The following is a 15,668-nucleotide window of genomic DNA, read 5'->3' as shown; positions in this document are numbered from 1 at the left end:
TAAATTTAACAGAAGTAGAAACATATGGTATAAAAGGAGAATAAATTAATCAAAGATGATGACGGATTAAAAGTATCTGCAACTGCAGTAAAGGCTGTCGCCGCTGGTCTTGGGGTTAAAAGAAGCCTCGATATGATGATGCTCTGATATGTGCCGCCATAATGCAGGGATGTACCATGTGACTCAAGTCCCGTGACATGGTCGACATGTACGTGGGGGGAGTCACTGCCCCTACATTGGTCTATGCTTTCATTATTGTTTGGTCATGGACATGGCACGTTGGTGTGCAGGGGGTGTTGTTTGTCCCTCTGAAATGTGAAGAGGAGATGCGGTTTCACAGTGTGTTCCATGTTTGTTTCCGCATTGGCGCAGGTTACATACTGAATGCATTTCAATGTACATTGTGGCTGCTTGTGGGGAATTGCCTATCTGATTTGGGCAATGGTCATTTGTTCTGCGTCACAGCTGTGGGGTTGTGCTCGTACGTTGTCATCTCATCGTTTGTTTGGTCTGCTTTTATGGTGCATTTTCCCGCCTGATGCGTGTGAATTGCAGGCTAGTCAGTGGTTTTTGCTGCTTTTTGTATCGCGCTTGGCCTCATTGCAACTTTTTTTGCGTTCGTGTTTCGCATTTTTGTGGTGTGGCGTTGATTTTATCACAGTCATTTGACGTGTTATCTGGGGACTATCGCATTGTACCACCGGGTTGTGAATACTTGGTTAACACGGCGTGAATTTCCCGCGATAGACTGCGATATTGAGAGTTGCGTTAAGTAACTTTTGCGATGGTTATCACACGTTCTTGAGAAAATGCCCCACAGAGTCCTAAGCTCAACAAGGAATTCAGCAAAATGTAGATGCTTAAGGCAAAAGGTTTGGGGGGAGGACCATCCAACTGATCTGGTGTCTTCTAGAATATTATTCAATTCAACTGGGCAAGCGAGCACTGGGGAATGATTTAGATGCAGCTGAATTAGCCTGAGGCATCAAAGTGCTTTTTACGAACAATTTATTCTGAAACAAGTGCTCTGGAATACATTAAACCATGGATGTTAAACATAATATAAGTGTTACTTGCAGAAGAGTGAAAGTGTATCAGCAACATGGAGGAGTGGAAAGAGTTAGCTAGAAAGAGCAAAAAAAGGTGTAAGCAGAAACAGAGTTCAGGATTAGGAGATCTGATCATTCATACAATAAAGGAAGCAGAGGAAAGTATTTAGCCTTTTGAGTGCAGATGGAGGAGTAGTGTTCTGATATTTTTTCAGAAAATGACTTTGTTCTGTGACATCTTATATCTGCTGGAAGAGAGCTCTTTAGTTGGAAAGGGGAGTACTGTAAAAAGATTTAGAAGCCGCAAAGTTAGATATATTTTTTTTTATTTCAAGATGTAAAGTCTCTTTACTCCTAAGGTTTCTCATCCCTCCACAGACAGGAGTCAAGACAGGTGGATGGTTTTAGTTTTGGAATTTTAAAAGTCATACAGGTTAGTTTGAATTTCATCCTTTTCTCCAAAGGTAGCAAGTAAAGGTCTCTCAGTACTGCTGTTACGTGATCATTAACAATACTTTATAAAGTAAATATTGCAAGTAGCACAGAGAGAATGGGCAATGGGTCAACCACTGTTAACCACTGGCTCTTATGTAGTGTTCAAGGTTTGCAACTGGTTAGAAGGACTGTTCTTCAAACCATGGCATTTTGTGGAAGATTATATGGTTCCAACTTTCTCTCATTAGAACCTTGTAATAAGGGCCTACTTACGAGTTTGGCAGTCCATAGGACCACCAAACTCGAGGTAAAGGGTTGGTGGTGGTCGGGGACCACCGCACCAGCAGGAGACCGCTGTATTACAAGTACAGCAGTCGGACCTCCCTAGGACCGCTGCAACATTCCGGAGATCCATGATCCCTGGCAGTGGCACGGCGGTCTTGAGGCTGTAATTTGCTTGGTGGTGCCACTGCAACACTGCCAAGCATATTACAAGTTTCCTCACCGCTAGTGTTCTCATGGCGATTCTCACTCCATGAAACTGCTGGCAGTGAGGAAAGGAAGGGAGCCCTACAGGGTCCCCTCTTGTCCCATGCACGGGGGTGCATGCAAAGGGGGCACATCCTGTGCCCCCCTGTGTGCATGCAGACCTGTTCCTGCACGGGATGGACTGAACAGTCCCTGTCGTGCAGGAACATCCATTGACGGTCCTGCGGCGGTGCTGTTCTAAGGCTCACATATGAGCCTCTGTACTGCACCACTACGGGACTGCCACGCCGCCTGACAGACCACGAATTAACTAGTTATCTGGCAGGCGGGTGGCGGTTGACTTTGGCAGACCTGGAGCAGGGCGCTGGCATGGCAGCCCGCTCCAGGACCGCCAAAGTCGTAATCAGGCCCTAAGACACAATTCAGGTAGTTCTCACTCCCTGTGTCTCCTACACCACTCACATGCTTTCCCTCGTCCTTTCATCCTTGCTTCCTGTCATCCTCACTCATTGCCCCATCATTCTACCTGCTCCTCCCATCCAACCCCACTATTATGATACCCCTTGCCATATGTATTTGCCTACTTCACTTTTGTTATACTGCCTTGCTCATTCCAGGTAATAGTTAGGGACCAGTTCCCTGTGTAGATTACATAACATTTGCACATACAGATGACTGTACTATCTGTAGCTATTAGGCTAGCATTTTTCAAAACTAACAGGTGATGCATTCAAAGCCTTGCGAACATGAAAATCAAGTGAATATGCAAATGTATATATTGAATTCATGCCATCTCTCTTATCTACCCTGCTCAAAATAATTGCACATTTGAGAATTGTTGCCATTATTCATTTCAACTTTCAACAAAAGAAGACATTCATGGTACTCTAGTCTGTTCATAATTCTCTGGCAGCTAACATTGAGGGGGTTGTGGTGGAAGCTGATGAGATCTCCCATTACAGGCTTAAAGTACTGCATCGTACTGCAACAATCCTATGTCTGTAACTCGAGGGGCCTCTAGTATTGACTTAAGGTACTGCAGCCTGCTTTAGATAGGACTTGCGTCTGACGAGAGGAACCTCTGCTAAAGTACTGCAGCCTGCATCGGGGAAGTGCTGATTGCTGTTCTTCAAGTGATTGCGATAAAGAGAGACATTAGATTTTCCTATGCTTATTACTATGTGGAAATTAATATGTAATATTTAATGTTCTGATGAACAAGCATGGAAATGAACACTTTTTCAAAACTGTTGGAAAATGCACAGTAACGATTTGTGCTGTCAAGATCCATCTGGACTAGGGGTGGGCGGAATTTGCGGAATTAACCTTCGTACATTATCGCGAGAATGTTTAAAATTATCGCAAACAAGCAGAAATATCGCGAAGATGCGGAAGTTTTTTTCCGGCATGTTCGCGAGATTTTCTGCATGGTTGCGGGTCGCCAACTTACCCATGTGGTTGCTTGCGGGCGCGGCCATCTTGTTTTGAGTTGTTCTCGCGGTGCATGATCGCGAGAAGAAAGACGTGATCGCGCGACGCATGACGTCACTGCGGGCGCGAACTGTCGCGAGACAGCGCAAATGGCTAAAAACAATACAACATCTCATGGAGAACGCGACCGGATCAAGAAAACTTGTCGGCGAACGCAGGGATTCAGGTAAGGCGATCGCGCGCGCGCGAGAATGTATCATTTTACAGCGCGAGCAAGAAACAAATTATCGCCAAGCTGCGGAAACCGGAATTTTTGACATTTTCGCGCTCTCCGCGGAACGCAAAAATGTCAAATTATCGCAATTTCCGCGAACGGAACGAAATTTTTGCCCAGGCCTAATCTGGACCACATTACTTCTTTCCCATAAAGTGAAAAAGGCACCTCAACCTCTCAAAGTTGCCATTGTTCATAGGAGGCAGAGGTCTAGGACTGCATCCAGGCAGAACATGTTCTTTCTGTTATGGTGCTTTGGACCCTGCATTCTGGCCTCTCTGTGGTGGGGAGATGGCTCAAATGAAAGAATGCAATTAATATGATCTTAGGTTGGCCAGGGGAACAACAATCTTAATGCGTGCTAGGTATAGTATGTTACTATTGTCTGGTGCCCTGTCAATAGTGATTGTTTCTACCTATTCCCTGAATGGTCCCTCTTTTTTATAAAAAGTCAAATACAAGTGTTTGTAATGGCAGGATTGTTTGATGATTTCCTATTCGGTACAGATGTAAACTGAGGTAGGAGTGTGTTGTGACCAATGTGAAGAATAGGATGTCTTCGGGAAGTATCGATGTACTATTAACATAGGTTTAACTATCGAGTGATTCATACATGCATTAAAAACTGTGCACATTCAATGTCACTACCTCTCTTGTCCTGCAGTATCCCATAGCTGTAGGACTGTCGGTTCGCCATCAACCACCAGCGTTTTCATGTGAAAATCAACTCCTTTGAATGAAAAAATTGGAATCTTAGCATGGCAACATACTATGCAAGAAAACAATGTAATATCATGCAAGATTACTTTGGAATCAAAAACACCAACTAAACTCGATAGGGTGAGGTCTTCTTCTGCTCGACATATTTACACAATTATATTTTCTGATATTTCTGTTTATTGTTTTGTTTATACAAATCAACAGCTATAAGTGTAAGGTTGGGATTGTGTCTCCCTGTAGAGGGAGGTGACCGCCATTAATCTTTCCTACCCGTGTCAGCCATGTGAGAAAACTCCCTGGGCGCTGTAGCATTTTTGTGAAGAGAACAGACTCCCGCTTTGGCATCTGCTTTTCTGTAAACAAAAGAGTTTGCAGCGCGAGCACTACAAACATGGCTCCCGCTCAAAGACCTGCAGTGCTGAGAATGGTGCCACTGTGGCAGTGACTCTCTTCACAGCACAGAGATGCCTGCCAGGCAAGCAAGTAGCTCTAACTAGGGCAGACAGTCTTCCAACAGGATGGCAGAGTATCATAAGTAAAATATTGGCCCGGAGAAATATAGTGCCCCAAATGTTGTTTACAAAAATATCACCCCATTGGAGGTAAAAGTAAGAAATCTGCATCTTTTTGGAAGCAGTTTTTTGCACACAATACTTCTGTCAGGAGATGTTTTTCTAATAATACACTGATATACAATCATAGCAGAAGCCACGGCCACCACATACATAGACAGCTAAAACATAGACTCAGAAACATCTACTGGAAAAATATCTGACCTACATAAATATCCCACTACAAAGATTTAAACATTCACTTGCATTCAAAATTTTAAATATTAACAAAGCCGGTAGAGAAAAAGTCAACATTTTTGCTAGGATGTATTTTTTATGAGATATTTTTGAGTCTATGTGCTTGTAATCTACGTTTTTTAGTCCATTCTTTTTTTTCAATGAGAAACTTGTAGGTCTACCTATCGATCCAAGTGGTTTGCCCTCTAGCAAGGGCTAGGTCAACTTGTACTTCAACAACACTTAAATTGGCTTAATCAAGAAATGGGCAGGCCTGAGCCCTGCCAAGTAGCTATGAATTTAGTTGACTTTGTCTGGCATTATTGCTTACTTCGGTGTTGCTCACTTGCTTTGCTGATATTTCCAAGCACAACATGAAAGCCACTGGTCCTAATAAGCACTTTTGTCTAAAGCCATCTGGTGAAAGGGCGTCTGATCTCATTTCTCATTATGGCTTTAATGCCCGCGGCCATATCAGAGAAACTGTGCACTGGCTCAAGGAAGCAAAGAAAACTGATTTGCACTATTTTTAAAATTTAGAACGGAGCAAAGAGATTTTTCTCAATTTAAATCAGCATAAGATTTTGGAAACAAGGTTAAAAAGGCAAAACCGTATTTGTGAAAAATATGCAAGACAAACAGGGCATTCATTGTAAAGATCGAAGTTTACGCTGTTCTCTTCGACCGCAGGGACTTTTTACCTTCTTTCACAACAACTACCAGATAAATAGCATTATTTTCAAATATGATATTATTTACAAATACCAGACAGTATACAAAAAAAATGTTTGGACTTGAAAAAGCCCCAGGCCTGCGTGCCAACCAGGGAGCGAAACACGTGTTGGCTAGTTTGTTTGCAACACTGATCTACAAAGAACTTATTGATTTTCAATACATTTTGATTGGAGACTCTAGCAAAAAGAATTTCCATATCTTCTGATTTTGTTTGAAGCTGTCTGCTTGAATCCATTATTTCAATCTTGCCCTATGTGGGATTAGGGTTTTGGCCCACCATAGGTTATGACAGTGTCTAAAAAACTAAAGTCAATAAAGGGAGACGAAGCCCCTGGTTTTTACCCCTTCCAGCAATACCTTTCATTGTAAGTGAGAGTTTAACAAATACATCATAACCCGTGAGTAGCCTTCATAAAAAAGAAGAGGGTTGGACACAATTTTTGCTAGGTGATGCAACACAGATCTGGTTGCTTTACTTCAACCATGGAAAACACTTTACATTAAAAAATAAAATAATGATCGTGGCAAAAGAGTGTGAAATCATTTCCGCCAGATTTGCCTAATACAGTTTCTCGATCCTTTATTAGACAATCACAGAAATTGTGCTAATGAATTTGCACTATTTGTTGGCCCACTGCGAAATGTCTGAGACTCTTACAATGTTTTGGCATCTTCCATGACATGAAGCCATTTCTAGTGACTTTTTCAATTTAATGAAATTGAATTTTATTAATCTGAATAATTTTCTGTCATCTCCCTTATGAAATGTTGGACAGTTAATTTGACTCCATTTTGAGAAGAGGATAGATGCAGAACTAAAACCTAAATCATTTGGAGAACTTACCCAGGGTGGCGCTGGTGTTCCCCCGAAATTCATTTTTGCAAAGTCGCATGAGAAAACTCGATTTTCCAACTGCAGCATCACCCGCCAGGACAATCTTATAAGCCTTCGCCGGTTTAGATTTGTGATCTCGGTCTGTAGCATTATCCTTAAAATTAAATGGTAGACAAACCTTTACAGAAATATCCCGGATGTACAAGCAGATCAGTATAAAAAAGCAAAGGAAGGGGAAAGAACATCACATCTGTATACTTATGAAAGCAAAGATGATAGGTGCTGTGTGTTGCAACAAAGGATAGAGAGGAGAAATACATTAGGCGGCATGTTAAAACTCTATGGGTTCAAGGCGTGAAATCGCTCTATGATTCATAAAACAATGCCTGAGTGTGACAGCAAACTACCTGGAGTACAATATACATGGGAAAACCTCTAGCAAGGATCTGTTGAAGTTGGAGCATAGAGACTATAAGGTGGTTTATATCGAGGCAGCAGGGCAGTAAGTTGCCTTTACATCCTGCGTCCTTGTCCCAGTCATTACTTATGAGGTTGTAAACTCCTCATAATATGATGGGAAAGCTGAGACTGGCATAGCTTTCCAAGCTTTCTATGGCCAAAGTTTGCAAATTCTAAATAGTAGTAAATTTGCATTCATTTTAGGAGTATTTCTATGGGTGAAGATTTCCTACGTTTTTGGTAAACCGGTCACTGTGGCGCATATTTGCAAAGGAGTGGAGCAATGCAGCTTAGCAAGAAAAGGTGCTGTCACTTGAAGAGAGTAGAACTGTACCATACCTTCAAAGAAATGGCACAGTTCTACTTTCTTCATGCTCAGGTGCAATTTGGGCTGCCTACGGGCACTACAGGCCCCCATGCGCCATAGTGCAAGGGTGTCTGCGTTATGGTCAGTATAGATTTTGTACAGGAAAGAGTACCTTTCTGCACAAAAACTATCATTAGGGGCTTTTTCCTTTTTCAGAATGCAGCACACGTTTCTCCTTGATACGCCACCCTCAGGCAGGTGCACCATTTTGGCACAAACCCATGTCTAAGACTATTTGTAAATATAGGTTTGCGTCAAAATCCACAGGTGGATGCACAGGAGCGCCCACGCACCACCCACAGAATGCTTACTTGATGCAAAGTAACACAAGCCAGCACAATGAGCTGCATTGCGTTACTTTTTCTTACAAAGCCACGCAAATTGACATTTTGCATGGCTCTGTAAATACCAAAAAAGATTTTGTGTCAGGACTTCCTGAAAAACTGATGCAACCCCAATGCAAAATCTTTGTAAATCTGGACCTAAATATATTTAAGTTCCTGATCCAAAAAATGTACATGTTAAAACATCTTAGTGAAATCGGGATGACAAGAAAAAACGACACAGACATAGCAGGCCCCACTCAGGACCTCTAGACCCAAAAAGGCATTTGCTTGGGGGTGTCACTAAGCCCCAGGGTTTCTTCTTACTTGGATATCGGTTTAATTCTGCCCCAGGCCCACCCTGTTAATGGTGCACAATGCGCAGATCAGAGAAGTGCTCAATATTTATAATACTGGCCCATGTGGCAAATTCATATGGAATAATCATTTGGAACCAACCATGCCACTAAGTTGGTCTTGCTTAAAAAAATGAAATCTTCTTTTACCTACCTTCTTTGTATATACACCCTGCCTCCTGCTTAAGCTACTTGGTGTACATAAATCTGCATATGTTTTTTTAAATATCTGTACATAAACCACATACAGTTCATTTGAAAGACTTGTTAATTCAACATTGTATGTATCATTGGAATATAAGCTTAAAAAGTGTTGAAGCAGTGACCAATTCCATGAAGAAAAAGTAATAAAAATGCATCTAACTGACAATAAAACAAACTATCTGATAACATTCTATCTCTAACCAATAAAACAAAATCAATAACATAATCACTGCTCATAAGGAAAGAACAAGACAAATGCGTCAATCGACCAAAATTCAATGAAAGGCCCCATTCCGAAAGCCATTTTTGCACCTATGTTGAAATTACATGCTCAAATGTTTAACAAGTGGAAATATAGGATTGGGCTTTATAAAATGTGTCATTACACATCTAAAAATAAAGTTGTGAGTAATTCTGTGTTACCGGGCAGAATTGCCCTATGGAGGCTGTTACACCCCCAAACGTACACATTTGCTGGTATGCATAAACATTTTCAAAGCCTATTCTTACCTGGTGGATGGTTACATGTACTCCTATTAAGGGCAGTAGTAAACCTCTATCTAGAATCCCTTCCTGGTAAAAACAACAAGGAACTTTCATGCATGCTAAACATTGCTAGATCACTAAGCAAAAACAGAGATCACATACACGACCTATGCACAGACCATAAATCAGACCTCCGTTTCATCACAGAAACCTAGTTAGGGGATAATGCAGAACTTTTTCTACATGGAGCAATCCCTGACAGATAAGCAACTATATTCATAAATTGACCTAATAGGAAAATTGGAAGAGAGTTAGAGGTAGTCCATAAAAATACACTACCCAAATCCTTCATTTTTTAAATAGTGCAAACTTGGCCCGAAGGTAGCGGAGCGCTTTACATGAGCACCTGTCGCGTTACATAAGGACACATTCATTTTTGTTAGGCACTGGGAGATTAAGTGAGTTGCCTAGAATCACAGGATGTTGAGCGTCATTGGTGAGACTCGAACCCAGTTCCCCAGATTTGAGATCAACCACCCTAGCCATTAGGCTACATCCTCTCATTGAAGGCTACAACATTTGAGAACGTAATACAATAAAACAATACTCATTCATTGTTCTCCATCCCTAACTTTTATATGTCACCAATTTGTATATACAGGATTGGTCTCAAATACATTGAAATGCCTTCTTCAAATCTGATAATCCTTGCTCCTTCTGTGGGTATATTGAATAATTGTACTCCTGATACCATGTGGTCATTGTTCGAATAGCACTTATTAGCATTGTTATGTGCATTTGTAAATCGCACTGGTATTCTGGCGCTGAGCAGATGTGGGTTTCTTACCCTGCGTATGGTAGGTTAGTTAATTAAAAAGCCATATCTTCAGCTTCTTGCGGAATTCAAGAAGAGAAAATGAGACTTTGATGTGGAGTGGAAGGCTGTTCCACACTTTAGGAGCAATGTAAGAGAACGATTGTCCTCCTGATATGGGTCTGTATACGCATGGGAGATAATGCGATCAAGAGTCCCATGGAGCAGAGGTATCTGGATGGTTGGTGGAAGGAGATACAACTGTTCAGGCAGGTTGAGCATTAATCATGTAGCACCATGAATGTGTGTGTGAGATGTTTGAATTGAGAGCATTTCTGTATCGGTAGCCAGTGGAGTTCCTGGAGGTGCGATGTGATTTGAGTTCTGTGTGGGAGGCTGGGGATGAATCTGGCTGCTGAGTTCTGGATGATTTGTAGTCTTCTAGTGAATTGCTTGGTGATCCCAGTGTAGAGCTTGTTCCCACAGTGCACCTTGCTGGTGACTAGGGCGTGAGTGACAGTTTTTCTTGTAATGCTTAAAAGACGTTTGAGGATCTTCCTCCGCATCTTCAGGATGTGGAAGCATGATGCAGTGATGGAGTGACATGTGCTGTCATGTCCAGTTTGCTGATGATGACTATTCTGAGGTTCCTGGCTTGTGTTTTGGGTGTTGGGTCCAAGTTCAACTCTCCACCATTGGAGTACCATGGTGAGGTGTTCTTGCAAAATTTCACTACTTCTGTGTTTTTGGTGTTGAGCTTGAGACAGTTGGCTTTCATCCAGGTCATGCAGGCGGTGAACTTGTTTCTTGTATTGGGGCACTTGCCTGAGAGCGAGACTATTAGTTGTGTGTCATCGGCATAGGAGAGAATGTTGATGATGTGTGCTCGGATGACACTGGCCAGAGGGATCATGTGATCATGTATGTGTTGAAGAGGATGGGGCTGACTGATGAACCCTTTAGGCACTCCACTGATGAGTTTGTGGGGTTCCGAGCAGTGAGGTGCTCCGGCTGACAGCTTGTGTTCTATCCATTAAGAAAGAGCAGATGGCTAAATTCATGCCCATTTACTTGTTTTCATGTATGCAGCTCTCTGTCAGCGATATCAGATGTATGTAGATTTTATTGCTAGCAAATATGGCTTTTAATATTTGTTATGAACTATTGTGTTCTAATGAAAGTTCAATTGTGATTAACTTTTCTAGTTATATAGTCTTTGGTTTTTCAATTTGCTGCCTCCTTCAAATTTGTTTCCTCATACACTCTTTCCTGTTTAACATGTTCCACAACTGATTGTATCACATGCTTGACCAAAATGAAAAATAGTGCATGTTGTTTTAACTCTAATTACTCTTGCTAACTAGTGAGGCTCTACAGTGATGACCCACTATAGTTGTATAGATTATTAGAATATTATTATATTGAACAATTATGTCATTTCCACTAAGGGATAAGTGAAAAATAGACTAGAAAGTTCTTCACCTGCTGAACTTTTATTTTCTCTGTTTAATCTCTATATTCCAGTCAATGTAGCTTGCCAAATCCTTTAAATAACTTTAGTCAGAAAAGTGATGAATAGAAGTGTGTGGTTTTCATAATTTTGTCATGGAGCATCACTTCATGGAATCAAGTTCATGCCATTCTGGAGAAACACCAGTGATGCTTACCTGCGGTGCAAGAGCTGAAATGCACTTCCGTGTTGAGGCTCCAGAGCTGCTTCGACTGACGGGCTGTGAAAATTTCCAATCTAGTAAGGTACTGCCATCAAGCCCGTCTGACTCTTCGTCTCTTATTTCTGGAACCTGATGAAAATAATACACCATAGTTTGTTACATCTCAATAACTTCACAATGATAATATTAGACTTTGATGCTCAGACTATCACCATTTGTATCTTCTCAAGACCTCAAGTACTACTTGGCAATAACCCAGGCAGCTATCTAACACTCCTCTACATAGAGTTATGTATTTGGTTTAATGCTTTGCTCCTGGTTAGGATGCACTGAATTTAGAGCTGTAATATTGCATTCAATATATATACTCTTACAAGATTAAATATTTACCAAGTGCAGTATTGCTTCCCTATTCGGAGTTTGTCATCACAAAATGGTGGTAAGCAAGGTACTAAAGCATGCTGTCCCGTGTTTTGAACAGCAAAATTCATAATGTGGGGTATTTTACAAGCACTCTTTCTGCCAGTCTTTACGTGGCATAATCAGTGGCAGCCGACACAAATAAAAAGTGGTGGGCGGGTGGAGGAGGCGCGGGTGGACTGTGGGGGGGTTATTATTAAAAATTTATGAGACTTACCTGAATCTGCCGACCGCCTCGGTGTACCCCTGCTTCCTGGTCCCACCAGGATACTGGGAGAACACCACAGACTCCCTGTGCAATTCACGTGCTGCTCTCATACTGTTACTAAGCATGAGAGCAGCGCAGGGATTGGCCTAAGTGGGCTGGTTTAACACTCGCTCAGGCACATGGAGTCTGTGCTATTTCTCCAACCCGGTTGTGCAATACAGCTGGGTTGGAGAAACTTAACTGTGCTTGTCTGTTTGGGTGGCCTAAGATGGCCGGCCAAACAGACATGTGCACTTAGAAGTGCACATACCACTCCATTCCTCCTCCCTCCATCCCACGGCCCGGCCCCCTCCCCCGTCCCTCCCTACACACACTGGCTCAGCCAATAGCTGAAAAATAAAACAATAATAAAATATTGTTTTATTTTTCAGCTCCTGGCTCTGAGCCGGGGGGCGACGCTCCTCCACTATTGTGGACGAGCCTCCGCTGGGCATTATTTGTTCAGGGAAAAAGTGCATAATTAGTAAACGTTATAATACCTGAAATTGTTCTCTATCACATCACACTGTGAGAATACAGACACAATATGTGAGAGAAAAACTGTTTGAAAAAAAGTGAAACTGCAAATTTGATGAGTAAGCCCCCTCTATTCATGTTTTGCCTCCTTCTGAGCAGGAACACCCAGAACAGTGCAGTATTTGCTTAGCTTGTAAATACAGCACCCAGTGGTATTGGTGTTTACCATGCGCACAGTAACCCCTGTGGATTCTGGAGCACTTTTAATGAGGTCCCTTATGTTTAGTAGGTATGATTCAAGCTTGCTCATGAAACTGGGAACTTTTCAAATATTTACAATCGACAAGCACAATTCTCGATCAGAATAGATTGCAAACATGTAAAAAGTTGTTTTCCTAATTGCCACTAGAAATCTAAAGGGAGCACATCTGAAATAATTCTACATCGTCCAGGGAAGAGCCCAATCAATTAGTGGATTGTGCATCCTAATAGCGTACAGACACTCCAGTATTTTTTTTAATTGAACCATAAATTATGGTAACATATATAAATGTAATCACCCTCAGAGCAGTTGGAACAGAAAACTTAAATATTATTTTGATTATGTTTTGGAAGGTATTTTAAACCTCCTCGTCTACTGCAGAAAATGTGGACTGTTGGAAATGGCCCTTTCTAGGGTGCTTTCCTTTGACTTTTTGCTTTTCTCATTCCCAGATTTCCGCTGATGTAGGTGCTAGTCTTAGGACTTTGAGCGCGTTTGACACTGCCATTCAGTGCCAAAGTACTGAGCTTGTCATATACATTCTAGCAATTGGTGTATACAAGATTGGCTGATTCAAGTTAGCTGTAAGTCCCTTGTCTAGGGTACAACATATACCTAGGGAATGTAACTCAAATGCTCCTCTGTGGGCCTGCAGCACTGGTTGTGCCATCCATGGAGGTAGCTCATCAATCGTGTCACAGGTTTGCCCTCATGGGGCCAATGTGCGCGCAGGTTACTGTTACTCAGTTTGGTTGGCATTTAAAAAGCTATGCGCCAAAGTTCTGCATGTCTCTTGCTATATCAGAGTGCTCCCTGAGGACAGGGTGCGGTGGCGGAAAGAGGTAGTGCATGTGCGAGTGTGCATTACATGCAAGGGTAGTGAATGGCACAGGATGGTGTGTTCGGTTCGCCGGGGCCTTCTTCTTGCATTGTATTAGCATGGGGGAATGTAGGGAAAGCTATTGAGCAGGATTCCTTATGTGCAGAAGAGTAACAGTATAGTGTTTGTTATCAATGAGCTCATAATGGTGAATCCTCTCTGGTAGTGTGAGTGGATTTGACATTACGTGTGTGGAAAAATAGGTATTTTTCAAATCTTGTGGCTCTGTGTGCCTGTTGGCCTGTCTCCAACATCTGGGTGCTGGGGGTTCAGCGACGTCTGTGGATTCCTGATAGAAGGCCATAAATTAAGGGCTCAAGGTGAAACTGTAGAACTCTAACTCTAAGGGACTTCCCTGGGACGGTTACGTGGGGGTGGAGTTGGCACCTGCATTCCAAGACGAAGGGTCTTGGCCCCACTAAAAATAGTGATCTAATCTCCCTGGGTAGGATGGTGGACAGAACAGAATTTAGAGAGGGCCTGTGCATTTTAAAGGTGGCCTTTTGAATGGATTGCATCTTCAAAGGCCATTGTGGGTATAACTGCTGGAGCACTGGCCTCAGAAGTTAGAGACGCTTTTGGATTTGGAACCATATTACGCTGGTTCGACGCTGGGACATTTACACGAGGAATCATTAGGGCAGGAGGGACTGCAACTAGATTATCTGCAGACTTGTGGTGACCTGGAGATTGTCGTGCTCCAGGAAGGAGACTATCACTTGGTGAGTTTGGATGTTACTGGCCTACAGCTAAGTGCCAACTGTCATGGCCCGGGTCCCTAAGTACTCTCCAAGTGATCCCAGGGACACAAAGGCTCTCCCTGTTTCCACAAGATCGTAAGGACCGCAAAGAGGTGCAGTGGAAACAGGCAGATCATCAGCCCACCTGAGGTGCTGGGACGTGAGGAGTTTGAGAAGTGTGGGGAAAGCTTGCAAAGTCTGAGGGACCCATGCTTGCAACCAGGGGACCTGTGCTAGCTTGCACTCTGGAGCGTGTGGTGTCCGAGGTGTGTTGGGGGACCTGAGCTGTACTGTCTTTGACCTCCAGATCGGTAGGACGGCAGTGCCTGACATCTCAGCTTCTGTCCAAGGTCACTGGCTCCCTCTCCCTTGACCCACGCCACAAGGTACTTTGTTGTGGTGAACATCGTGACAGTGCCTGAGAGGTTTCGTTGTGCCTTGTAGGCACCTATAGCTGGCTGTCGGGTGTTACATCAGCTTGCACTTCCGTGTGAGAGGAATCATTTCTCCAGACTTGGAAGCCAACCAGCTACTTGGGTCACAACCTTTTGTCTACAGGGGAGGTTAGTGATCCCTCACTCGTGCAAGTGCCGTCAGGCGCCTGGAGACCTAATCTGGATGGACAAAACTAAGTAACTGTTTCTTTCCACTTTAGGTAGTTCTGACATTCTAATCAATGTGTTGCCAGCAGAGGCAACATGTATCGTTAGCTGGGATCATTGAGTGACTGGAGGGGCTGGGTCACAAGGTGTAATCAAAGACCTGTGATTTGTTGCCCATTGCAAATGTTGGGGTATGCGATATTGTGAATGTTATGTTTGTTGATTACCTCTGTATAGGCCATAAATGGTTGCTGCTAATGGGAAAATTTGACAGTTGCATATAACTGTAAAGTATATATTCAATCTGTAGATCGTTTTTGATTACAATGTATATATTGTGTTGATTTTGATGTGTGTGTGTAATGCAAAGATACAGTGTAGAGTTTTTTTGTAGCGTACGCAGTGTGTTGTGATGGTGGTGTTGTGCCAATACTTTACACATTGCCCCAAGGATATGTCTGACTGCTCTGTGCCAAGCTTCCCAAGAGTGAGCACAGGTTATTGGACACGTGTATCACACTCATTCTATCTAGGACAGGGGATTCAGACTGGCTGCGATGCATTCCAGCCAGACGGAAACCGCTGGGTGTAACATGGAACAT

At 42.7% G+C, this 15,668-nt stretch overlaps 1 protein-coding gene across 1 annotated transcript in view; it reads right to left on the bottom strand.

The window, feature by feature from the left end:
- RASEF (RAS and EF-hand domain containing) overlaps nt 1-15,668 on the bottom strand; it is a 298,021-nt gene that overhangs the window by 34,199 nt on the left and 248,154 nt on the right. Inside the window, exons 11-13 of the mRNA XM_085633180.1 lie at nt 11,433-11,567; nt 6,766-6,910; nt 4,327-4,408 (exon numbers count right to left, since the gene is read on the bottom strand). Of these exons, the coding sequence (XP_085489306.1) occupies nt 4,327-4,408; nt 6,766-6,910; nt 11,433-11,567 (362 nt within the window). The remainder of the gene's footprint in view (nt 1-4,326; nt 4,409-6,765; nt 6,911-11,432; nt 11,568-15,668) is intronic.

Source organism: Triturus cristatus, chromosome 2_1 (genome assembly GCF_964204655.1).
Source record: "Triturus cristatus chromosome 2_1, aTriCri1.1, whole genome shotgun sequence".
In the NCBI taxonomy this organism is placed as follows: Eukaryota; Metazoa; Chordata; class Amphibia; order Caudata; family Salamandridae; genus Triturus; species Triturus cristatus.
The sequence above is the reverse complement of the archived record's forward strand: the minus strand, read 5'-3'. Positions and strand labels throughout refer to the sequence as shown.